Source organism: Protopterus annectens, chromosome 10.part0 (genome assembly GCF_019279795.1).
Source record: "Protopterus annectens isolate FY-2018-M chromosome 10.part0, PAN1.0, whole genome shotgun sequence".
NCBI classification, from domain to species: domain Eukaryota; kingdom Metazoa; phylum Chordata; order Ceratodontiformes; family Protopteridae; genus Protopterus; species Protopterus annectens.
The window spans coordinates 773,788,012-773,815,830 of NC_056744.1; the positions used below are offsets into that span (position 1 = coordinate 773,788,012).

The window sequence follows — 27,819 nt, forward strand, 5'->3', positions numbered from 1 at the left end:
TAAGGACATTCCTGGCAGTGCACAAGGATTCCTTTGAAGGCAAGGTATTTTTTTGAATTTTGAAGTGTCCATATTATTTTGGTGCAACCATTTGTATGACCTCCACCAACCCTGCCATATATGTGTCCTGGCATTGGGAAGCACCATGCATATTGGGATGTGAAGCCAGACTGTCCTTGATGTCAGCGGACCGAGATGAGATAGACTGGAGAGCTATAGTGTCAGACCTTTTGATGTCGGGGTTAAAAAAGGCCATCTGCTGCTGGTATTAGTCCTGCCACCCAGAAAGCACATCTCTTGAGAGGTAGAAGTGTCTTTGGACTTTGATGTAATAGACAGAATACTCTGTGCATCTTTATTCTGCTCACAGAATACCGAAGGCATCTTAGCACTGTTCTTTTCTAAGCCAGATGCACTGCAGCCCAAAGCTTTTCTGGAGCCAGAACCTTGAAGTCTGAAAGCTTTTGAATGACTTGAAGCCTTCTCAGGAATACTGAAACCGAAGAAGAATCTCACAAAGGGCATGCAGAGATATGAAGATAAAAAGTAGAGGTTCTGATCCAAGAAATAAAAAAAGCATCCCAGATCGCAGAGCACCCGAATGTCCTCTGTTCCCATCATAGAATCTTTCTGTTGTCTCCAGTGATGTTGTAACTCAGGAATCTCAAGTTGTTGTAACGAGTTAGAAGTTGTTGTGGATGCCTCCATCCAAAACCTGATAGATGGCCCAAAAAGATAACTTAAATAAATCCCCCAATTGGTTCAATTAGGTACCCTTTCTGGAACAGGCTAGGCTGGAATAATAGAATAAAACCTTTGGCCCCTATCTGGAGCTGTGAAGCAATCCTCTGGGATTAACTGAGAAACTTGCTTGTGAGCCTTTTTTTGATGGAGTTGGAACTTCTTTGGCGTCTGTATGAATGATATTTGAGAGACAGAACACCCATCTGTCTAAATCTGTGACCTCTCTTTGAAAAGAATAAAATCCTGTATCAAATCCTACCCCAGATGAGAACTATGGCTGAAAGGTGGCTCAAGGGCTGCCCTCTGCCAAAGAGAAGGACTGAGAACTCCCAACCCATTGGGTCTGGCAGGTGAACTCTGTGGCCCTGCCCTCACCAGACCTTGAGAGCTCCTGCCCCTTCCTCTGATCTACCTCTAAGCTGACGCAGGCCCACTGCTACTACCACGACCTTGACCTACCCCCATTTCTACTAAACTTCGAGGATATGTCCACCAAATTTCAGGCCAGTCTCTAATACCTCCAGGCTTGTCCTCCTAAACTTTAAAACTGTCTTTGCAAAAATGTTTAACAACCCCATCAGACTTAAAAGAGCTTCCAAAAATCAGGTCCAAACAGGCATCAGCCCAGTCTGACAGACAGCATCCTGGCCAGGCATGAGAACATGCTAGAACCATCAATGCAGCCAGCCAAAGGTGAACAGCATCAAAACAGCACTGGTAGCAGCCACCCCCACACCACCCAACCCAATGAACCCACAGTCACTTGAAAAAGCACCAATTCCATTCACAAAAAACACCTTCAGCAGCAATTCTTACCATAGATAATTTCAGCAATTCAAGCATTGAATATGAATTATGAAACATACCCAAATTTATTGCTAGACTCTTTAGCTTATACCACCAACTATCCAAAGCTCCTGCCTCTAACATCTTTGTACCCCATTTATCCAATTTTCTTAGCTTTTTAATCACAAAGCCCAGGACACCTTTTGAGCTTCCCTGGGAACAGATACCTAAGGAGCTTCGGCAGGTTTATGGTATAACTCAGGGCTGACAAGGAGCCTAGGACAAGGAAGGAGGCACCACATAGGCCTCAGGAGAAGGATCAACCACCACAGGGCAAACACAAAAGCAAATCAGGCTAAGCCTGGGGAGGGGGGAAAAAAGAATTCCTATACCTTTTCCTTGAAAGGATGTCTCATGGGCAGCTAAGGGCTGGTGCCCTCAAATGGGGAAGAGAGAGTAAAAGAAAAAACCAGAGATCTGAAGCTCCCAGCGAATGTGAAACCAGAATAAAGAATAAATAGGAAAAACTGTAAAAATGAACAGGAATCTTCCAGCCTGTACTCCTGGCCTCAAAATGATGTTGAATCCTGGTAACAAAATGGCCTGCCTCCTGTGAAAGCAATCAAATCTTTCATAGACGGGGAAATATGAGACTTACTCATAGAGTAATAGGCACAGAATCCATTTTGGGGCAGAAGCCCCCTTTGGCCTAGAGCAAGAAGCTTGCTCTTTAAGAGAGGAAAGAACAAGAACTGGGCCCCCTCTAAAAGGCCTACCTCTAGAAGAGAACAGTTACCTGAGAAGGCCCCTCAGACCTCACCCTGAGACACCTAAACACATCCTGTAAGAGTAGCAGAAAAGTTCCCTAAACCTGCTCATCCTCCTGAGACTCTGCTCCCTGGCTCATCCTTAGAACCTACCCCTGACTGCCTGCTCTGCCCTAGCTCTTGGGCAGGCTTCATGTTCGCTCTTGCTTGAGCGGCGAGTCTTCATCCACTTCGGCATATTATTGCTACGCTTCCCAAAACACTAACCCCATCTCTAATCTGTTCCCTTCAATAACGACAACCAACACAATCCTAGCCAAACCTTATGCAAACTTAATAGGCCCAAGGCCTAACAAAACATAGGCCAATGTATGATAATCCCTAATACAGGTATGCACCAACACTGATAACAGTTATTCACTGCCTACTGATCCCCCTTAAATACTCTGACAGAAGAAGTACCAAAATCCTAACCCGGGTTACTCCGCCAACTCTGTTCTCCAATCCGCTACTCCTGACTTGAAAAATCTCAAAACACCGCAACCAAAACAAAAAAACTGAACCTGCATCGTCGCACTCGCAAACTCGGTTTCTGCGCCGTCTGTCACAAATTGTTAGTACCCTAGCACTCTTGGACGCCAGTATTGAGACTGACTGCGGCAGCCAACTTCTCTGGGTATTGGGCCTGCATCGGGACCGCGGACTATACATCTGTTCTATACAATTATTAAAGGAAATTTAGTAAATATTTTTTGTCCTAAAATCTCAGGACATTTGCCCAAAAAAGGACAGGTGGTAACTCGTAACTCTATTTAATATGCTGCCAAGAAGCTGTGTCCATGTTTTCACCAGGCTCTCCTCATCCATTAATGCACTGTTGAATAATACTTGGTCTCTTAACAGAGTATCACATGAAGTGCTTCCTATTTTCTAATATATTTTATTTTGTAATATTTGACAGCATCTGCCAAACAGCTTTCAAGAATTTATAATCCCACATTACATCTCAAATCAGCCTATTCACATCTGCTTACATGTCAACTAGGAAATACTGGAATTTCAGATAAAAGATTAAATCCTTATTCTCGTTCATTAGCAATCACTTTAAGAATGCTCCCATAAACGCCAGTCCACAGACACTTTTAGGTTCACTTTTCCTAAATACCACAATTGGAAAGCTGCTAAATATTTAAAGCAGACACAACTTTACATTAGAAAAATACTTAAAATATTTGATATCTAGGTCTGTATCTTTGAATGCTCTCTTCAGATACCCTCAAAGTATGAATCACAGACAAACATGGCGATCCTTAACATAGGGAAGACAAGAACATAAAGGAGGAGGTAATGTGATTAGATCCAAGGAAAGTTCTGTTAAGATTTCATTATTACATTCTAAAACATTAAAAGGAACTTTAAAAAATGAACTTTATGACAAGCGTTGCCTAGTTTATTTTAGTGGATTAATGGTAACGTCACTGGAGCTGCTGCTGCAGCCTATTGTTTATGCTATTTATCTTTAGAAGAAAATAAAACAATTTGATTGATCTGTCTTTGTAAAATAATCCCACTTTCATCCATGCTAATCTTAAAATAAGGTACATTTGTTTATTTTTTAATAGCTCTCCAAACATCAAGGTCAAGTTGTTATTTGACCACTCCCCGACTTTCTGCATATGCTGAATTGTTGATGATAATGCTTCACAAATTACTTTCTTTTATTCGGATCTCTCTAAACTCTCTGAGAACACCAGTCTCCAGTACCAAAAAAAAATTCTCTCTGTAGGTAAAGTACTTGCCTAATCTGTCAATGATTCCTTGCAAGCCTTAACAACAAAAAAAATATATATATAAAAACATTAAGTCAAATTGATTTGCTATAAACATGTATCCCTTGTACTAGTGCTCTTAATGAAAGAAAGGAAAGGCCTGAATAACACTTCTGTCTGGTTCAAAACATGATTTGCTTCATTTTCAGTGCCTTAAATGTACTACAGTCACTAGGCAGACATAACTCCACCTTTTCCCAAAATCTCCTTGAAACCTATTTGTTCTAATCCTCTAAAAGTTTTGGAAAGCATTAATTCTTTAATCAAAGGTTCAACTGCCAAATACAACTAATCAAACTACAAAGCCAAACAAATCTTTTTATTTTATTTTTTTCTTTTCCAGTGTTTGATTGCCTTGTAAGAATTATATGCAACACACCATTGTTTCAAATAATGAAACAAGTGATGACTGTGTCCTTGTTAAGGTCCTCTCACTTAATTTTGCATTAAGAAACTGAAGATTCTACAGCTCAGAACATTACACTAAATTAATCATACGGATTTGACTTTGGTCATGGAACACGATTAAATTCTTCCATCTCGAAAAGTATGTGCCTGTTCTGTCTGTTATATGTATTCAACAATATGTTCACTTGTTTTTGAAAACTGGTTTAACTTTTCCTTCTTTAAGGTAGTCAGCAAGAATAACCAAAATAATCACAGACCTCCTTGTCAGATAAAGCCTTTTTTTGCTAAGTACTTTATCAGAATGTCTTAGATGGTTTAACAGGTGTCTGGAAGAGTTGTATGAAGAGGACATTATTCAATATGCAGATGACAAATAATTTTCTTTTCTGTAATATCTGGAATTTATAATAGTTTTATAAGTCTTTTCTTTCTTTCATCTTTATTTTTGTTTTACTGAAGTGCTAACTAAACTTAAAGAAACTGTGTCTTATTCAAAGACAGAGCTTGTACTTTTGTGGAAATATCCTGGTGATACTTAACCAAATCTCATTAAGATTGCTTCTTTTGCTAGAATACTTAATACAACAGTTTTTAAAACAACTTTAAAGAAGATTTTTTAGCAGTCCATTAACTTCTTTTCACAGACATATTATATAGTGTTACATGTTTCTAGTATGTCTTTAACTTCTCCACTTCTATCTAGCGGTGTCAGTCTGTGAAATATCTAATTCTGCTCTCCATTAAGCACTCTGATTTGGACAGACTAAGAAAAAGTCTATAATAAAAACATTCAGTAATTTAGCAGTGCTAAGAAATTGGTTAATGACTCCACTGAGTATTAAAACCCGTTGTTCTAATGAATTTCTGCACATGTAGCTTAAGGCATCTTTCAGAACCTTACACGCTGGCACATGTATGCATCTTAGTATAATTATAACTCCTTACTCATGTTTAAGACACACAAGATCATAAGACCATTTCATCCTCATATCGCAGCTATAATTAGAAATCTGCAAGTGATAAACTTAATACCGTTTCCCTTTCTGTATTATGAAACTCCCTTAATGAACAAGTGGAGAACTGCTTCTCCATAAAGTAATAATACTTATAACTGACTATCCCTATACATTTTCAAATTACTTAATGCTTTTGACATTATAATGGATGCAAACAGAATCACTGTTAAACTGATGTATTACTATGTTTTTTGTATTATAAATCTTAAGTGTACTGGATACCTCTCAACTTTTAAGCAGATGAAATCGGAACAAAGCCTAAAATAATGGGGGAACAAACGTTCAAAAATAGGGACAGATTTTAAATATTACTGCTACAAACTTATAAAGTTGCTAGAATAATGTGTGTTAGCATGCATTTTCTAAAGGATATGAAGGCTGAAACTCCAATGTATGCCATTATTTTGTGAAAATTCACTGAGCTGCCAGAAAACCACAAATTTATGAGGAACAGACCAAAATATGATGCAAAAATGTAGGCATTCTATGAAAATCTAGACAGCTGAGAGTTATGCACCCTATCCTATGAAATTCATCTCAAGTGTTCCCTAAAACAGAACATAGTTCAGTAGCCCTACCCAGTAAAAAAAAAAGATATTAACAAACAAGAGGGTGGCATGACACAAATGAATTAAACCAACTAGTTATGGAGGACTGGAAGGCCTGGGGGTGGATTCATATTTGGATGTGCCTTAATTCAGGGCATACTTGAAATGGGTAGGGGACAAAGGAAATTGGGTTGGAAGAAAATTATTAATTCAAATATGTAAAGCAAGCGATGCCATGGATTATTTTGGGATAGACAATAGATCAGTGGAAATAAACTGCTTGTGGAACTTGCAGAAGGACTAGACAGAGAGTTTGAAGGTGCAGGGCCTCAAATCATGGAAAAAGTTAGTGCAACCATAATGATCAGTTTTGTTGAAGCCTCAACAGGTTTTATAATGGAAGGGGCATTTGAGGAGGGGAAGCTTACTAGGCAGAAATAAGTGTGTGGGTCTGATAATGAACTTACAAGAGAGACAGAAAAATAGGGTTTTGGGGGGATCACCTGCTGTCCATTGCAATCAAAACTTTAGCAGGGAAGGTTCTGCAATCCCTACCTAAAGATCAGAATACACGATAACGTCACCCCCTAATAGAAGAGATAATAGATCAGAAATTTGGCATGAAATTATTAAGTGGGTGCAATGCCATCTTGGAGGAAAATGTTAAACAAGTGGATGCCAGATTTAGGATGCAATGGGAGGAATTTGGGGAAACTTCAATACCTATGGAATACTGGGGTGGAGTGTGGAGACTGGTCAGGGAAGCCACAAGTATAACGAAATTCAGAATCTCTGGTTTGACATGCTTATATACATATTTCTATACACCTTGGACACCTTGAGTTTAATGCATCCAGGTGTAGTGAAAACAGGTGCATCCAGGTGTAGTGAAGGGACTCTGATGACATGGTAAATGTGTGGCACATATTCTGGGATGTCTCTGTCCTGGCTGAATTCAAGGAACAGCTAAGTTGTGTGTTGCCAAAGTTGTAGCCAGAGGGGGCAGACTGCACATTTAAAACATTTTATCTAGGGTGTCCAAAGGGTGGGGGAATAGATGGTTAAGATGTGAAAGGGCTTTTTTTTGCACTGGTTTTCTTAGCAGCTAAAATGACGATCAATCAGAAGCAGAGGCACCCCCAACTGTTAGAGAGGTGTTACTGATATTCCAAGAAACTGCAAGAACAGACACATGGGGTGGGGGACAAGATAGGTAAAAGTAGACATGAAGAGAAATGGCAAACTTGGAAAAGTGTTTTGGAGTCAGAATTTCGACTACAACTTGATGAATCAAGGGGAAATGGTCTTTGAATGGTACATGAATCACCTTTTGTTGAATCCTGCCCAGCTTTTCCCCACCCACAGGATATGCACATTAGATGAAAAGAGTTTGAGGGATTTGTTTTTTAAATGAGTACATTTCTCTATGCTGCATTATGGTTATTGTACACAGTTTTAAAGCATGCATAGACTGTTAATGTGGTGGTTCTTTTAATTTTTTTTTCCTTAAAAGGTATTATACTGTAAAATGTTTGTTGCAGTAAAGCTTGGTTTTAAAGAAGACATTAAACAAGTGAGTACACATAAATATCTTCACTTACCTCTGTTACACCAGATACCTCTCCTTTTGCTAAAGGCTTGGCAATTGATGGCGTGTATATTTCCATTCCCGATGCAGGATGGCCTTTCATGAAATGTTTTCCAGTTTCATAAATATCTACTTCAATCATTTTCCCCATAAAGGTCGGGTTCTTGGGAACAAGAACCTAGAATTAAATGAGACAGATTTTTTTAAAGGAACTCTAAAGTGCCAAAACTGAAAACAAGTTAATAAATCACCAAGGCTATATACTCTCTCTCTCTCTGTATGTATATGTGTGTGTGTGTGTGTGTGTGTGTGTGTGTGTGTGTGTGTATATATATATATATATATATATATATATATATATAAAAAACCTAACATAACCTTTCACACAAATGGAAAGTAGTCAATCCATTAATGATTTATTACTTTCTACCACAAATGTCAACACTGATCTGCAAAGGATTGAATAAGAAAAAAAACACAAAGTTTTTGCAGGGGGGCAAACTCCCTTGCAGCACCCATGTGGGGGCCTGCCCCCCACACCTCCAGTTAATAGTATATAGTATAGATGAACTCCAAAATCATACTACAGTGAAAAAAAGAGAATATACCCCCCAATCCCCTCTGCACCTCTATCTCTTGGTGAAAAGGACAGCACTTTTCAATCAGATGATTCTTTATCTACTCTACTGGCTTTCTCACTCATTGATGTGAAGCCAATTCACCATAAGGTTCTTCATATACATATAGGTTCATAGGTAGGTACCAGGCTATCTGCCCTAGGGCATTTATAAGCCTAGCCAGAATGTGTTGGCTTTCGCCACCCTTTTAGACTAGATTCCCGAGCCTCTGTCCAGCAGGGCCATAGAAGTGATCCCAGGAGTAAATTTACGATTTCCCATTCACTCATCAAGATTTCTCTTGAAGAGGGTCAGCGAGGGGCTCTGCCTAACATGAACCGGGATTCTATTCCAGAGCGAGGGAAGCCTCTGGGATATGAATCTGTCCCTCCAGCATGTCCTATTTATTGTTGTGCTGAGGTTTAAATCCATGGAGCGTGTAGCTCTAATGGATTTGGCTTTCTTGAGTTGGAGCATGTCCATCAGTTCCGGGTTAGACATGGCCTTGTATGTCAGGCAGAAATCTCCTCTGAGTAGGCAGTAAGCAACTGAGTAGAGCTGGAGTTTCTTTAGTCGAGTAGCATACGGCATCTGTTTGAGGCCCACGATCCTCTTGGTGAGGTACTTCTGAGGTCTCTCCAGCTGTTGCAGGTGTCAGGTAAGATACATCCCAAATGGGGCGTTGTACTCAATTAAAAGCCTGATGAGCGATGAGTAGAGGGGTACAATGACCTCTCTTGATCTAGATGTGAACCCTTTTGTGATTAGGTGAGCTATATAGAAGGTTTTTCTAACCACTTTGGCAATGTGATTGTCAAAGGAGAGGTTACTATCTACTTGGGTCCCCAGATCCCTAATTACTTCTTTCGTACTTAGTGGATTACCTCCTATGTGGTAGTTTGTAGGTACTTTGTTTTTCCCAAAAGGGATGACTATGCACTTTTTGGCATTTAGCTTAAGGCCATGGTTTTGACACCAAGTATCCGTCTCTGTAAGACCCTTTTGGAGGATGCTTGTGTCGGCCGGAGAGTCGATTATTGCTCCCAGCTTGCAATCATCTGTGAACTTGGTCAGCCACAGTCTTCCCATGCTTGCCTGTACCTCAGAGAAGTATATACCAAACAAGAGGGGTCCCAGGACTGAGCCCTGTGGGACGCCACTTGTAATCGGTTTAGAGTCGGACATGGCACCCGCAACTCTGACCATGTGAGTTCTATCCCTGAGCCAGTTTAGAACCCATCTTGTGACATATGGGTTGATATTTAAGCTGGTAAGCTTATTTATGATGCCAGAGTGGGGTATTGTGTCAAAGGCTTTTGCAAGTCCAGGTAGGCTGTGTGGACTACCTTTCCCTCATCTATGGCTTTGGTAGCTATTTCAAAAATGTCAACTAGGTTTAGGTGGCAAGATCTGCTTTTAACAAAGCCGAACTGGGTAGGATCCAGTGTCTGGAGGTTCCCAATGTCTGTTTATGAGATCCATGATGATGCGCTCCATAGCCTTGCAGACCAGGCTAGTCAGGCTTCTGGGGCGATAGTTCCCGGGATCCGTTGTGGCGCCACCTTTGTGGAGTGGGATTACTGTTGCTGTACACCATTCTTTGGGTACATAACCTGTGGTGAGGCTGAGTTGGAACAGTGAGTTTATGTGAGGGTTTAGTTCTTTTTGGAGCTCGTGTAAGACGCAGCCCAGGATACCATCCCGTCCCATTGATGCTGTTTTTTTTACTTTGGAAAGGGCTGCTTTCACCTGTGTGTCTGTGATGACTGGGGGACTGCATTCTTCTGGGATAGACACAGGCCCTTTTGGAGGGGAAGGGGGGTAAAGTTTGCACTGAACCTGTCCGCCAGGATGTTGGCAATGTCAGTGGGTTCAGTGTATTTTGTGCCATTTTGCACCAGCTCAGAGCAGATCTGAGAGTTGCCACCCAGATTTTGAAAGTAGCTAAAGAACACCTTGTGATTATCTTTAGAGTCTTTGGCGATTTTTCTTTCGAAATTAGCTTTCGATGCTTTTATGATTGAGCGAAGTTTCTTGCTAATACTGATCAGGGATGCCTTCATTTTTGGGATTTTGCCCTATCATGTAATAGTTTCCTCCTTCTGTTGTATAGCTTATTTATGGCTGTGGTCCAACAGACTTGTCTCCTGTGTATAGAGGAGTGAGTCTTGGTTTTACTTGGGATGGCATGATCCATGCATTCCTGTAGGTGCTCATAGAGTGCATTTGTAAAGGATTCTGCGGTTTGGATAGCATTTTCCATTTGCCTGGGGGCTTGGAAACTTTCCACCTCGGTCTTGAGAAGTGTGAAGTTTGCTTTTGAGAGATTTTTCACAGTGGTTTCCGGGGTCGGGATGTGGATGTCCATTGTGATTACCAACGAGGGGTTTACCTCTGGTGTGGAACAATGATCCCCCATGTTGATGATGACCAGGTCCAATATGTTGTCCCCTCTTGTGGGAGTGGTGACCAGTTGTTCCATGGTGTTTGAGTTTATAAACTCCAGGAACCATTGGGCAAAGGAGTTGGGACTTGAGTAGTTTTCCCAGTCAATGTTTGGGTAGCTGAAATCCCCCAAAATCATGGTGTTTGGTGAGACCTTCATATTCTCCAATGTTCTCAGGAATGCCGAGTGGGGGTCCTGAGACAAGGTGGGTGATCTGTAGCAGGCTACAAACTGAAAAGCAGTTTTGCCCACTGTTAGTTGCACATGGAGGGTCTCCGATGCCTCATGCAGTGCCACTAACCTGGAGATGTGGGTATCCTTGATAAAGATGGATACTCTCCCGCCTTTAGTATTTCGGTCCGAGTTCTGGGGCCGAAAAGTATTGTATGAGTTGAATCCTGTAGTGCTGGGGTGCTCTCTGGAGCCTTGAACCAGGTTTCTGTTACTGCACAGATATCGATTTTCTCCATACTGAGGAGTGCCTCAAGTGTGTGCATCTTGAGGTTTAGACATTACCCTTAGTTTTTTGTTTCGGGTACTGTCTATGGAGGTGGTTTTGTCTTTTGAGCCTTGCCTAAAAAAGGCACTATGGGGGTGGCAAGAGCCTTAGCCAGTATTCGAAAACCTAAGGGTGATAGGTGCAAGCCGTCCCTGGTGAAGCAATGTGGCTTGTCGAGCATGTCATCCCAGGTTGACAGACACTGGATCCCCTTTGAATGACACCAACAGCTTAGCCAATTGTTAAAATTGATCATTTTGTCTTTATACTGTGGCATCATTCTTGGTGAGGGCAAGATGCTACTCAGGGTCAGGGTCATACCGGCCTGGGCTACATAATCAGAGAGCTCCTCTATGTCTCTTTTCATGTAGTCCAGGGACGTACGTCTCAGGTCATTCACACCAACATGGACAATGACAGAGTCATATTTGTACCTGCTGTGGAGTGACCTGAGTGCTTGTGTTATGTGGCGGATCCTGGCACCCGACAGGCAGCTTACAGTGACCTTCCTTCTCCTTGTTCAGTCTGGAGAGCAGGACGTCAGTGTGCCTGACAACAGTCTCTCCTATTACTAGTGTATTAGGTGCATTATTTAGCCTTAAGGGCTGCTTCTGTGTGGCACACTGACTTTGTGAAGTATGTGATACGTGAAAGTTGTTGTGGGGTAGTGGTTGCTTGGATATCTGCTTTGGACGTCTCTGCTGCTTTGGCAGATTTTTATTTACAGCCTCTGAGTATGTTTTTGTGAGTTTGTGTGTCATGTTTTCTGATGCAATTGGTCTATGTGAGACTGGTTGTGTGGTGCGAGTGGTTTCCTTCTCCTCCTGACTGACTGTGCCAGTCTTGGTTTGAGAGAGCTCAGCCTCCAGTTTGGCTGTATAGTTGCATCTCTCACATACATTTGAGTTTGTTGGAAGGAGGAGAGGGTTGTCTGTGTACATAAGGCAATTGTAACATTGCCTCAAGATTCCCAGATTCACCAGCTGGACTGGAGAGTATACCTGAAACTGCACTTTGGACATGCCTGGATAGTTTAAAAACTGATTTATTGATTGTCCGGAATGGACGAATAGGGAGCCTTGTACTTCAGGGTAGTAAAAGGGGGTGTAGTGCTATAGTTTGTTAGTGCTTACTGAGGTATCTGAGCAAGTGCTGGGCTGCAGAAGGGAGGTAGAGTGCTTACTTTGAGAGTTAGACTATTTCTAAGGGAAAACCTGTAGAGCAGACTTTGTGGAATAGTTTAAAACTGCTTAAATGGCGCTGCGCGATGTTGCACGACGCTGAGCAGTGCGCAAAATCGAGCAAAATCACGCAAATGCGGGTTTTAAGGCAGGGAACTTGAAAGAGATAGGAATTAGCCCAAAACGGCCAATAAGCTACTAGTTGCTGGGCTGAGACCACTCCTCCAGGGACAGATAGGCTGCTCAAAGCTCCCCACTCTCACTGGTGAACAGAGAAGCTTCCTCCTATCCAAGTAAGGATATGGGCAACACAGGAACTTACACCACAGCCCAGAATTCAGCAAAACCTGAAATCTGGACTACTCTAGTTCAGAAAAGGTGGGAAACAAGGATATATATATTTTTTTGCTTTTTCCAACAGAACAACAGTAACTTAACAGAAAAACACTGTAAATGCTTTAAACAGGCTAGCACACTAATGTATGTAGCCTACAACAGTTAAACAACACAAAAACTATTTAAAGAAGTGCAGGAACAGTAAAAATGCAAAAAAACAAGCTTTTTCAGATATTAGAAAATAGCTAGAAACTCGCTTTTTGGCGAGAATATGCAGTCGCAAGTAGAAAGGCAGAGAAATAAATACTTAATCTGTTTAAAGTCTCTCTTTTCATCTCTCTGCTGCTTGTAACCCTCTGCAGGACCACGAGGAGCTGTGCTGAGTCTGATATATATATATATCTCTTTATATGTGTGTGTGTGTGTGTGTGTGTGTACATCTAGTGGGTCAGCACTTATTACATGCCAGCATCCTATCAGACACTGCTAGGTGCATGAGGCTCCTAAAGAAAGGCAGTGCTGCCAAGGGCTCAACAAATCCTTCAAGTCTCACAAGGCTCTCAAAGGGATTTGTGGTTGTAGTAAACTATTGCTGTAAAACAACCAAATGCAGTTATAACCGGAAACATTGTTTAACTCTGCAAAAACACAATAAATAAAAAGACAAGGGTTTGAATGAATATTTTAAGAGTTACACAGTTAAGGTCCATATTTATAACACAAGCAGAAGTTTTTAATTCAAAGTGGAAAGGAAAGAGATGATGAATCGGAGGGGATATTCAAGAAAGACGACATTAGGATTTTGGATGCAGATCCTTAAGGAGAATAACAACAGCCACACAGAATATTATATTCATAGGGCCATAGGAGATTACTAGGCTATCGCCCGGAGATCATTTTAAGCCTAGCCATTTCAACCCAAAGTAATACCTTAGAAGTACTAGTCAATACCCAAGACTGCATTTAGTGATGACTGCCCATATCCAGGAGTGCTGTGGGCACTGCTGTCCTTGGTAAGAATTGATGGTGCCCTATCCACTCATACAGGCTCCTCTTAAACACTGTCATACAGTGCTCTGTTTCACATGAACTGGTAGCCTGTTACAAAGATATGGCAGTTGCTGGGAGATAAATCTGTCCCTCCTGCATGCTCTATTTAAGTCGTAGGCCATATTTAAATCCCTAGAACAGGTAGTCCTAGACCCATTTGATTTACGGATATGCAGTACGTTCATTAGGTTTGGGTCTTGGGCTGCTCTGTAGGCTAGGCATAAGTCTCCCCTAAGAAGTCTATACGATATGGAGTATAGTGACAGGGACTTTTGTCGGTCCATGTAAGGCACATGCTGAAGGCCCTTGATCTTCTTTGTTTGAAAGCTCTGACGTCTCTCTCTAATTGCTGCAGATGCTTAGTACGGTACACACCGAATTGGGGGTTATACTCAACTACGGGCTGGACAAGTGCCGATTATAACTTCTTTTTCTCTTGAGGTGATGCCTTTACTAATCAAGTGAGCTACGTGGAAAGCTTTCCTTACAAAGGTAGACACGTGGTGATCAAAGTTAAGGTTGTGGTCAATCTGTGATTCCAGGTCCCCTTACCATTTCATGGGTAATTAGGGTATTGTTGTAGCTTTGATGGTGCGAAGGGACACTGTTTGCGCCAAAGGGAATGATGATCCATTTATCTGCATTCAGTTTGAGACTATGACTAATACACCAGTCGTTGGTCTGTGTGAGACCTTCCTGGAGTATACTGACATCATTTAAGGATTAAATGACTGCATGTAGTTTGAGTCATCTGAAAACTTGGTCAGCCACAACCCTTCAGCATTGACCTGAATTTCTGAGAAGTATATACAAAACAGTAGGGGGCCCAGTTACTGACCCCTGTGGCACCCCGCTGGTACAGGGTCTGCTGGTTGATATGGAATCACCCACTTTGATAGTGTGTGTCCGGTTTGTGAGCCAGTTGTCAACCCATCTTACAATTAAGGGGTTTACATTCAGCTTGCTAAGTTTATTGGCAATACCTGAATGTGAGATTTTGCCGATAGGGATGACTGTAAGAACAGAGAATAGGCAAGAGGGGGATGGAATTTACTGGAGAAAACTGTCAAGGTATTGGAAGCAAATAACTGGAAAGGGAAATTCAATAGAATGGGATGAGGCCAAGAAGACATTTGGAGTGCAGTCTAGAAATTGCCTTGTCTACCAAGTATTGATATCAGAATACATGCAAAGAGAAAGGGATAGAGGAATCCAAAGTTAAAGACCTGCTCTGGTATAGTTTTTAGTTGAATCTAGAAGAGAAGTTGTTGTTAGAAAAAGGTCGTTCATAAAAAATACTGCACGATATAAGAATCAATCAGAGGAGGTTAGAAAAGATTGTGAGACTGGATAAGCAATTTCCAAGAGAACAATGGAAGGACGTATGTATGGCTCCCAAGTATGCAACAAAGACCAGAAGGTTTAGGATTATTGCTTGGCTATTTATATACCCCCAAGAAATGAGTGGTAATCTTTGCCTAACCTACATGGCATTTTCCAATCCAGCCCTGACGGATCTGCTACAAACAGCACTAGAATTACCTGATCTAAGGAGCTAAACCTCATCTGTGACATAAACAAAACATGTTGGAGGAACAGGTATGTTTCTCAGAGATTACCCCTACTCTGGAACAGACTCCTCATTCATTAGAAAAAGAGTTCCTCCCTAAGCCTATACAAACACAATTTGGACCAATGGATGGGAAATCACAAATTCACCCCTGCCTTGTTGCATGTGGCCCTTATGGACATGGAGAGTTTGTAGATGCCCAAAGGCACAGGCATATATCAAAGCCATTCTAGTCAGTGGTCACTGATAACTTGGAAAACTGGGGCACGAATGGCTGGGCTTAAAAGGATCGAGGGCCATTAGCCTATGATCCTAAGATGTGTACTTCATTCTTTCCCCACTTTGTTGTATTATTAGGAATTCACGAGAAAACTGTGGAAATCCATAAACTCAAACAAAACAAACCCTAACACCCATGCGTTCCTCCATGGGAGCTTTGAAAACAGTCAACCTTGTAGGTTGAGTGCCCCTGTACAGAGCTTTACAGTCAAAAGCAGAAAGCCCCATGCCATAGAAACAAACCTATGACACCAACTTTGGCAATAAGGATGTTTACCAAAACTCTGGTGTCTTACATGCCTGTATCACTGTTAACATAGATTATAAAATTCACATATCAATATAAGCCACGACAATCGAGGAGTTCTTCATGTCACTGATGCGCAATGATTAATGTGGCTTTATCAAAAGCAGAACTATTTTTGATTGTACACAAAAAGGGGGATACCTGCTACTCACTGCAACTTCCGGAGATGAAATTGGAATTGCTGAATCACTTAGGTTCATAGGTGGTTACTGGGCTATTTACCCAAAGGTCTTTATAATCCTTGCTGTGTGTGCCCAATATAATGCTAGAGAATCCCAATATAAAGGATCTTGCCTAAACTCAAAATCTTTTTTAGCAACGACTGCCCATATCTAGGAGTATCATATGTGAAATCCTTGGCAGGAATTTATGATTTCCCATCCAGTCATCCAGGCTACTCTTAAACAGGGTCATAGAGGGGCTTTGCTTGACGTGAGCTGGTAGCCTATTCCAGAGAAGTGGCAGCCTCTGAGAGACCTATCTATTTATGTTGCATGCCAGGTTAGGGTCCTTGCAGTAGGTGACCCTTATCCCATTTGACTTGCGGATGTGCAGCATTTCCATTAGTAGGATCCCAGATTGCTCTGTAGGCCAGGCACAAGTCTCCTCTAAGTAGTCTGTACACTATTGAGTACAGTGACTTCAGTCTGTCAATGTATGACATGTGCTGGAGACCCTGAATTTTCTTGGTTAGAAATCTCTGAGGTCTCGCAAGTTGCTGCAGGTGCCTGGTAAGGTACATACCCAAGTGAGCACTGTACTCAATTACTGGCCTGATGAGGGTCAAGTACAGGGGTGTTATGACCTCTTTTACTCTTGAGGCAATGTCTTTGCTAATGAGGTGTGCGATGTAGAATGCCTTGCTTACCGCAGTAGACACGTGGTAGTCAAAGTTTAGGCAACAGTCAGCTTGTTTTCCCAACTATCTCACTACTGAGTTATTACTGAGAGTATTATTATTTATATGACAGTCTGCAGGGATATCATTTTACTGAAGGGGATAATAATGCATTTTTTTAGCACTGAGTTTGAGTCCATAGCTTTGGCACCAATTATTGGTATGTGCAAGTCCCTCTTGAAGTATACGGATATTGTTTGGGGATTCAATGATTGCACCTAATTTGCGGTCATCAGCAAACTTAGTCAGCTACGGCCCTTCTGTTTTGGCCTGAACTTCTGAGAAGTATAGAGGGCCCAGCACTGACCCCTGTGGAACCCCATTGGTGACAGGTTTGCTGGTTGAGGTAAAGTCGCCAACTTTGACTGAGTGTGATCTGTTGGTGAGCCACTTAGCAACCTACTTGATGACATAAGGATTGATACTCAACAGGAAGAGTTTATTAGTGATGTCCAAATGTGGGATTGTGTTGAAGGCCTTGGCTTAGTCAAGGTAGGCTGCATGCACAGATTTGCCTTCATCTATGGCTCTGTTGACGATTTTGAAGAAGTCCATCAGGTTTTAACAGGTATGACCTGCCTTTGACAAAACCAAGATGTGTCAGATCAAGAGTTTGAAAATCACTTATATCCTTATTTATAAGGTCCTTGATGATTTTTTCCAATGCCTTACAGATAAGGCTGGTTAAACTTATGGGTCTGTAGTTCCCAGAGTCTGTTGCTGTACCCTCTTTATGAAGGGGGGGTGACAGTTGCTGTTTTCCACTCAGCAGGGACAAAACCACTGCTCAGGTTGTGGTTGAAGAGAGTCTCATGTTTTAGACCATTTAAAACGCAACCTGGGATGCCATCCGGTCCCATAGAGGCTGTGTTTTTGGCCTTGGTAGAGCATTAATGACTTGCTCTTTGGAGATGCAAGGTGGGGGAGATGTAGTGGGAATGCTTTGTGGAATATTTGGAGGGGAAAGGAGGGTGACATTTTTGCCAAACCTTTCAGCTAATAGGTTAGCAATTTTCACAGAATCAGTGTGTGTGTGTGTGTGTGTGTGTGTGTGTGTGTGTGTGTGTGTGTGTGTGTGTGTGTGTGTGTGTGTGTGTGAGATGCATCCACAGCTAGTTAAGCACGTCTGAGTTCTACCTTTTAGGTAACGGATAAAGCTGAAGAATGCCTTATGGTCATCCTTCACTATGGTTGCTATATATTTTTTGAAGTTGCCCTTAGATAATTTTACAAGTTGTCTTATTTGTTTGTTCAAGCAGAGGAGGGTGTTCTTCCAGTGCTGGGACCTCTCTTTTTTATTCTTAGACAGCAACTTCTTTCTCTTGTTTGCTAGATTTCAACCAGGGAGGCCTGTTTTTTTATTGAGGATCTTGCTTTGATCCTAACAGGTACAGCTGTGTCAATACATTTGTATGTGTGTTTGTACAGGACATTTGTGTATAACTTAGTACAACTGTCAATGCCATCTGTAGGAACAGGAGCTTCGAAATTATTTAGGGTATAATTAGCTTTGGTGACATTTTTTAGCCTGATTTCACCTAGGAGAGGTTCAGGTGTTACAGCTGCTTCAAATGTGACTGGTTTGTGATCAGATTTAACCAGTGAGGGTCCTATAGTTGTTTTGGTATTGGTACAACGGTCACCCACATTGGTAAGGGCCAGGTTGAAAATATTTCAGGTCCTTGTAGAGTTGCATACTATTTGTTCTAGAACATTAGTGTTAAAGTCCAGGGACCTATGTGCAAGCATGTTGGTACTCGTATAAGTTTCCCAGTCAATGGAGGGATAGTTAAAATAGCCCATGACTAGAGTGTTTGGTTGTAATTTGATTGATTCAAGTAGGTCCAAATAAGCAGCATGGGTATCTTGCGTCACTGAAGGGGGACTATAGCTAACAATGACTTGAAAGGAGGGTCTTACCCACAGTTAGGTGAACTTGGAGTAACTCCATGGAGTCTTCCTGTCTAACCAGTCTAGAGGTGTATAAATCTTTGATGTAGATAGAAAATCCTCCTCCTTTGGTTCTCATCCATTCATTTTGCAGTCTGAAAGTGTGGAAGGCATTGTAGCCTTGCTTGGCTGGGGTACTCTCTGTGGCCCTGAACAAAGTTTCTGTGAAGGCACAGATATCAACATCCTCCAGGGACAAGAGTGCTTCCAGAGTGTGCAGTTTCTGATTTAAACTCCTAGCATTTAGCAGCATAACCTTTAATTTATTTGACAGTGATATTTTCACATCGGAAATTTTGTTCTTGAGACCTTGCCTAAAAAGTACTATGGAAGAGACTAGTGTCTTCGTCAGTAACCGAAAGCTTAGAGGCGACAGGTGAAGACCATCTCTGGCAAAGCAGCATGGTTATCAGCCATATCATCCCAGACTGACAGGAACTGGATCTCCTTAGAATGACATCGGAAACTAAGACAATTGTTGAAGTCTATCATTTTTTGTTTATATTGTGGTATCAACCTAGGTGAGGTTAGGATACTGTTTGAGGCTAGAGCTCAATCATGTCTCTCTTCATATAGTCCAGTGAGGTACGTCTCAAGTCATTCACATCAACATGAACTATGACGGAGTCATAACGGTACTTATTGAGAGACTTGAGAGTGCATGTGTGACTTGATGAATCCTGCCACCTTCTCCTCCTCCAGCCTGGTGAGTGGGACATCTGTGTGTCTCACAATGGAATCACATATGACTGGGCTTATTTGGTAAGACACTGGTGCTTGTGTTTTTATGCTTATTGAGTGCTGAAGGTGCTGTATTAGGTGCAGCATGCTTGTGTTTGGGAGGCCTCTGGTGCTTAGGTAGATTTCTGGTGAGTACTTCTGTGTATGATGTTTTATGTGTTGAGTGCATGGTTTGCATAGGAGGTGTAGTATGTGAGCTAGCAACCTGCTCTGTGTTGCTGCTATGTGTGTGAAAGAGCAAGGATTCAAGATTCTTAGTGTGGATGCATCTCTCACAAATTGTACCCAGGTGATTTAGGAGTAGAGGTTTGTTAGTGTACATGAGGCAGTTGCTACACTCCCTCAGGATATATATGTCAATCAGGCTGGTGGGAGAAATTGAGGGAAACTGACCATTCACAAAGCTAAGTTAAATCCTGTTTTCACACTGGGAAGAGAACATGGAGGGATGTGGCATAACTGGGTGCTCTAAATGGGGTCTATACTAATGGGGTGCTGTATAAAGGGTCTATACTAGCGGGGTTTCTCTTAATAGTATGAGACTACTGTAGATTTGGTGGTTTGGGGACAGTTTAAGGGGCAAAAGCACAGCTGAGGTGCTCTCGGAGCAGCTAAGTGCAATTCTAAGACTTCTCGGCCAGATCACAGGCAACTACAAAGAGAAAATTTATCTACTGAAATGTCTGCATCTAATCTATAACTGCCAGTGGTTATCAACACTGCACATTAGTGCACGAGGGAGCCTATGTAGCAATAGTGAGCAAACTGAATTAACAAATTAGAACTAGTTTCAACAAGTCTAAATCTATTTTATGCTACAGCAGACAAAAAGTAAAAAAAATCAGCAAGAACAGTTTTAAAATAATTATCAATACAGAAAAATACAGTTTAAAAGTGCAAAATACAGTATATAATTGTACTTATGGTTAACAGAATGCAAGAGATTCGATGGACTGCACAGACAAATACAGCAGAGCAGTGGCAGGCCTCCTAACTCTGTAGAGATGTGTTAAGATGATAAGCAAACTGAATTAAACAATTTAACCAATAAAGAGCTCAAAACTGAGTCCTGTGCCTGCAACCTTCAATCAGATGAGTCCTAACCTCACTCTCCTGCCACAAGGATTCAAGGGGGCCACCCTCCAACAAAAGTTAGCCTGGTTTAGTGCTCAGTTTAACAAACAGAAGCAGATTCAGCAGGTCAGAATCTATATCAAAAACCTAGAATCCAGGCTCTCTCGCTCATCAGTCAGTTTACCTGATACTAAGTATGTTGTTAGCATGCACATCTCACCTACTGCATCTACCAAACCAACACCAAATACATCTACATATGCAAAGGTCTTTACCAGAAGCTTACCTAAACATCAGAGACTCCCAAACGCAAACACAAGCATGATTCACATAATACATCCTCTGCAAAACACAGTACACATAACATATCACACCAGTACGTCACCAGTCAAGTTCCTAATGCGTAACACAAAAACAACATCTTAGTCATAGGCGACTCAATTCTGAGACACACAGATCTCCCTCTCATCAGAATGGATAAGGAAAAAGGCACGGTCAGCTGTGTCAGGTGCCAGGATCCACCACATCACACATGCACTCAAGTCTCTCAACAACGGACTGTTATGACTCCGTCATAATCCATGTTGGTGTGAACAACTTGAGACATACCTCACTGGACTATATGAAGAGAGACATGACTGAGCTCTCTGATTGTGTGTCTCAAACAGGTATGTTCCTAGCCTTAAGCAGCATTTTACATTTGCCTAGGATGATACCTCAATACAAATGAAAAATGATTGACTTTAACAATTTGCTTAGTTTCTGGTGTCATTCTAAGGGGATCCAGTATCTTTCAGTCTGGGATGACATTGTCAACAGACCTTAATGCTTTACCAGAGATGGTCTTCATCTGTCACCCCCGGGATTTCGGTTACTGGCTAAGGCTCTTGCTACCCCCATAGTGCCTTTTTAGAAAATGCCACAAGAATAAAATTCCCAGCATAAAAACACCCTCTATAAAAACCTCAAGGTTATGCTACTAAACACTAGGAGTCTAAACCAGAAACTGCACTCAGTGAAAGCAGTCCTCACCTTGGAAGATGCTGACATTTGTGCAGTCACTGAGACCTGGTTTAAGGCTGCAGAGAGCACCCCAGTTATACCAGGTTACATTTCCTTCCACACGTTCAGATCACAAACTGAAGGCATGAGAACTAAAGGAGGAGGTATATCAATAGTCTTTAAAGATAAATACACTTCTAGATTGGTTAAACAGCATGATTCCCTTGAACTACTTCAGGTGCAATTGACTGTAGGTAAGACCCCTCTTCAGGTCACTGCCAGCTATAGTACCCCCTCCATAAATCAGGACATCAACTCAGCCTACTTGAATCTACTTGAGTCAATCAAGATACAACCAAACACCCTGGTTTTGGGTGACTTTAATTACCCATCCACCGACTGGGTAAATTACACGTGTTCTAACTCAATTGTCCAAAGGTTCCTGGACTTTGTTAACTGCAGTGCCCTGGACCAGCTGATTGACACACCCACAAGGGCCCAAACATCCTGGATCTGGTGCTCAACAACATGGGGGACTGCTGCACTACCCCCTGTCTTGCTAGAAGTAACTATAACACAAGACCCCCCCTTAGCAACAACTAGACTAAAAAACCTCTCGAAAACCAATTACAACCTCTTATGTGACAGCATAAATAGCTTCATAGCCCCTCCACCCCACTGATAGAACAGACACCTAGACCTATGCTGAGTTATACACCAATCCTTTATACGAGTACCTGTACAATTGTATTGACTCTGCAGTAACTGATAGGCACAATCCCTCAGGAAAAAAAACCTGCCTGGTGGACAACTGCCATTAACAGGATATACAATATGAGAAAAAAATTGCTGTGTAAGAGTAGGAAGGAACAGCCTCAATTGGAAACACTGCCTCCTCAACTTAAAAAAAGTAAGCAAGGCACCTAGTGAAGTCCTCCAAAGCTAACTATGAATCCAAACTAGCTTCCCTAACTAAGGATAACCACAAGACATTCTTTAGGCACATCTGCAACCTCAAAGGTAAAGCCCAGATTTGTGCTAAACTCGTAGTTAATGGTGCTACATATAGAGAACCTGTGGATATAGCAAACCTGCTGGCTGACAGGTTCAGTGAAAACTACAATCCTCTGCCCCTGCCACATATACCTCAAAGCATCACTAACACCTGTCCCCCACCTAGTACCTCTGAGGAGCCTCTATGAGACCAGACAACATCCCAGGCTGTGTTCTACATGGGTTAAAACAGGAATTCGCATCACCATTGGGCACGCTTTTCAATCACAGCCTAAGCACTGGCTTCATCCCAGCGGAATGGAAAACTGCTACCGTCATCCCTTTGCACTAACGGGGTGCATCCATGGACCCCATTAACTACAGACCCATTAGCCTGACCAGCGTTATCTGCAAGGCCATGGAATGAATCATCATGGACCTTATTAACAAAGATATAGGAAATCTCCAAACACTCAACATCACCCAGTTTGGCTTTGTCAAGGGGAGATCATACCTGTTAAACTTAGTGGACTTCTTCGAGACAATCACCAAAGCTCTAGACAAGGACAAATCTGTACATACGCCCTACCTAGACTTTGCCAAGGCCTTTGACACAATCCCCACTCAGGCATCACTGATAAAATCACCCAGCTGAGTATCGACCCTTATACTGTCAGGTGGGTTGCAAACTGGCTCATGGGATCAAAATAGGGGGCTCTACCTCCTCCAGCAGACCCACAACCAGTGGTGTTACATAGGGATCGGTTCTGAGACCCCTAATGTTTGGAATCTATTTCTCCAAAGTTCAGGCTAAAACTAAAGGACTGTGGCTGACAAAGATTGCTGATGACTGCAAACTGAGAGTGATCATTGAAACCCTAGTGATGTCACCATCCTGCAAGAAGGTCTTATGCAGACTAACAACTGGTTCCAAAGTCATAGTCTTAAACTTAATGCAAAAAAATGCATCAGCATCCCCTTTGGCAAAGGTGATGTTCTTCCAAACTACCACATCAACAGCAATACCCTAAGCACACAGTCAGTTGTGAGAGATCTGGAGATCTGGGCACACAGGTCGACAGCAGCCTTAACTTTGATCATCATGTCTCCACAGTGGTAAGCAGTGCATTTTATATTACTCATCTCATAAGTACGGGCATTGTCTCCAGAAAAAAAGAAGTTAGAACCACCCTGTATTCTTCCCTCATTAGGCAAATAAAAAGAGTATAATGCTCCCTTTGGTATATTCCTTTCCAAACACCTGCAGCAATTCGAGAAACCACAAAGGTTCCTTACAAAAAAATTCAGGATCTTCAAGATCTGTCTTATGTGGACAGACTGAAATCATTGTCACTTTTTCTGTGTTGTACAAACTGCCCAGAGGCAACCTGTGCCTTGCATATACAACAATCTGTGATCTAGCTTTAATGGAAATGCTGCACATTTGCAAGTCAAATGGCACACGGGTCACTCACTCAAAGGACCTTACACGCTTCCAATTCATATTAAACAAAGCCCCTTGTTGGCCCTTTTTAAGTATAATTTGGACGATTGGATGGGTAACCAGAAATTTTCCTGGAGGGGTTCCACCTGTGTCCTTCTTGGACAGGGGCAGTAGGTGCTGATTTTAATGTCTGCTTGAACCAAACACCCTTGGAACTTGGCTAGGCTTGTAAGGGCTCTGAGGCCATTAGCCTAGTAACCGCCTATGATCCTGAATCAGCAAGAACAGTTTTAAGAGGTCAGCAATATAGCAAAAATGCACTTTAAAAGTGGAAAATACAGTACAAAATTGTATCAGAATGCAATAGATTCCTTGGCTTGCACAGATGAATACAGCAGAGCACTGGCTGATCACCTAACTCTGTGGAGCTGTGTCAAAGCAGTGAGCAAACTGAATTAAACAATTTAACCAATAAAAAAGCTCAAAACCGAGACCTGTGCCAGCAACCTTCAATCAAATGAGTCCTAACTGCACTTTCTTGCCACAAGGGTGCAGGGGGGCCTTCTCCAACAAAAGATAGCCTGGTTTAGTGCTCAGTTTAATAAACAGAACCAGATTCAGCATGTCTGAATCCAGTCTATGCTACAGCAGACAAAAAGTGCAACAAAGCAGCAAGAACAGTTTTAAATCAGCGCTATAGCAAAAATACAGTTTAAAAAGTGCAAAATACAGTATAAAACTATACTTATGGTTAGCAGAATGCAACAGATTCATTGGATTGCACAGATGAATACAGCAGAGCAGTGGCTGGTCGTTTAACATTGAAGAGCTGTTAAAACAGTGAGCTCATAATCTCCTCTGTTTTATCAAAAAAGATGATGATGGAAGGGTAAGACAACTTCTCCTTACTGGTGGAAAGGCTGGGTGATTTCAGAGTTATTGCATTTAAAAAGTATGGGGGTGGGCTTGCCCCTATTAAAAATAATGTTAATGCTAACAATTTATAATGCTGACAATGTACTTTTGATGATTGTAATTTTGTGTAATACGGTTCTATGATTAATCACAGATCTCACAAAAAGCAATGCTTAATCCTGACCTCTTAGGAACTCAGAAGTTGTCAGCAAAGTGGCATCAGAGGCAGAGAAGACCATCAGTAAGTTACAGTGGATCTAGTTATTTGAAGTACTTAGATTTATACAATTCCCTGTCTTGTTCATACACTAAAGAGGTCATGTCTGTTAAATCTGGTTGACTTCTTTGAGACAGTCACCAAAGCCATGGACGAGGGGAAAATGGTGCACACCGCCTACCTTGACTTGGCCAAAGCCTTCAACACTATTCCCCACTCAGGCATAGTAGATAGACTCTCTCAACTAGGCATCAATCCATATGTTACCAGATGGGTATCTAACTGGCTCACTGATAAAACCCACCTAATTAAAATAGGGAAGCCACCTCAAGCAGTAGACCTGTAATGAGCGGCGTACCCCAGGGAGTGGTCTTGGGGCCTCTGTTATTCAGGACATACTTCTCTGAGGTGCAGGCCAAAACCAGTGGACTATGGCTGACCAAGTTTGCAGATGACTGCAAGCTGAGTGCAGTCATCAATTCACCAAGTGATGTGGACGCCGTCCAAGAAGGTCTCACCCAAACAAATGACTGGTGCCAGAAACATGGCCTCAAGCTGAATGCCAAAAAAATGCATCATCATCATCCCCTCTGGGGAGAGTGACATCCCCACATATTATCACATTAATAACAATGTCCTAAGTATACAATCAGTAGTGAGGGATTTGGGCACCCAGGTTGATAGCAACCTGACTTTTGACCACCATGTTGCTTCCGCTGTATGGAAAGCTTTCGACTTGACTCACCTCATAAGTAAGGGTATTTCATCCAGGGACAAAGAGGTCATAACATCACTGTATTCTTCCCTTATAAGGCCAATTATTGAGTACAATGCCCCATTCAGCATGTACCTTGCAAAGCACATGCAGCAGCTGGAAAGATCACAGAGGTTCCTCACCAGGAGAATCCAGGGCCTCAAACATCTACCTTACACAGATAAGCTAAAAGCCCTATCCCTCTACACAGTTTCATACAGACGACTCAGGGGTGACCTTTGTTTGGCATATAAAACAATCTCAGACCCAGCCTTGATGGGACTGCTGCATATCTGCAAGTCAAGCTCCACTCGAGCAACCCGTATGCGTGACCTCAATCTGGTCTGTGATATCAATAGGACTTGTTGGCGGGACAGATTTATGTCCCAGAGACTCCCCCATCTGTGGAACAGACCCTCTCCACATCAAGCAGAGTACCTTATTACCCCTTTTTAAGCACAGGATAACTGGATGGGAAACAGAAAATACACCCGTGGGATTCCACTTGTGTCCCTGCTGGATACAAGATTTGGGTGCTGACTTGTCTAAACGTGGGCTAAACTCTTAGCTAGGCTTCTAAGGGTCTCAGGGCCAATAGCCTAGTAACCTCTTATGATCCTGTGAGAAAGACCACTGTGCTGACCCTAGGACAGTATTTGTCAGATCCAGTGTTACTACACAATGGTATATATCAAGAGTACCCAGTCCACGGTACTGTTTGCTTCATCTATACAGCTCTTAGCCTACAAGGTGCAAATCCTATCCAACAATCTTTTTTCATGGTATAATATCTTTTCAAAGAAACATTACTGTATGCTGATCTTTTTAGCCACATTGTTATCTCCTCTCCCACACACAGACACACATTCCAGTCCTTCACTTCTGCAAAGTAATGGCAAGCTTCCATCACGTTTCTGGCTACAAAATCAACCCCAGTAATTCTTAGCATAAAGTCACAATGTCCCCAGTATAGAAAGTCTGCAATGGTCTTTTATTAACTCACTGCCCTATCCAGGCATTATCCCATGACCAACCTTGCAGCAAACTGATGATGTCAGTTTCTTCTAAGTATCACCCAAACTATCTGCAGACCTGAAGAATGAATACGACTTGCAAGTTCTCAGTGGAGCAAAAGCTATATACTACTCGAGTTAAATTACTTTATACACCAGCCTCCCCAGAATCATTATCTCACACATCACCCCTCAAAATAAGAAAAGCAATCACTTGCCATCTTTGGTGTCCTCCGTACTACAGAGTAGCTGCAAACCTACATTCTTTACTCACAGCAGGAAGAAGCATATTACATAGAAGCCTTCAAATAGCACCATGGATTTTACTCTGACATCCGTTAGTGGTGTGTGTGTATATCCTATGCTGAACAACAGAAAAGGAAGTTGGTACAGCTTCCCTTTAGCCAGCCGGGGGTATCAACCTGTAAGAAGAGTAAGACTCTTCAGAAATGCAGTCATCTGTTCTGGTAAATCCTGCATGACAGAACCAGAAAAGAGAGAGAATGCAAGATCAGTATGCATCTACCTTAGACAGCAGTAAACCTTCTCCCTCAGTAAAGAGGAAGTTAAACCAGCAGCAGTCCTACACATTCTTACTACACCCATAACCCACATGTAAGGTTAATCGGGATGGACTTTGCACCCATGGAAAAGATGCTCAAGTCATCATAGCAATTCATGGGGTGTCCAAAGGATAAATAAGCTATTGGAAATTCTCTTAATCTCCTAGCAGCTGATAGATGCATACTAGTCAATGCATGACAAACACTAATAACATCCAGCTATCTTCAGACCACCTTGACCAAGAATAAAAGTGACCAGAGGCTGGCCGTCAAATTGAGCTTAT

The 27,819-nt window shown here is 42.0% G+C and overlaps 1 protein-coding gene across 1 annotated transcript in view; it reads right to left on the reverse strand.

The window, feature by feature from the left end:
- The window catches only part of LOC122814201 (threonylcarbamoyladenosine tRNA methylthiotransferase-like), a 2,095,726-nt gene that overhangs the window by 186,712 nt on the left and 1,881,195 nt on the right, over positions 1-27,819 (reverse strand). The window contains exon 8 of the mRNA XM_044086806.1: positions 7,700-7,864. Coding sequence (XP_043942741.1) covers positions 7,700-7,864 — 165 coding nt within the window. The remainder of the gene's footprint in view (positions 1-7,699; positions 7,865-27,819) is intronic.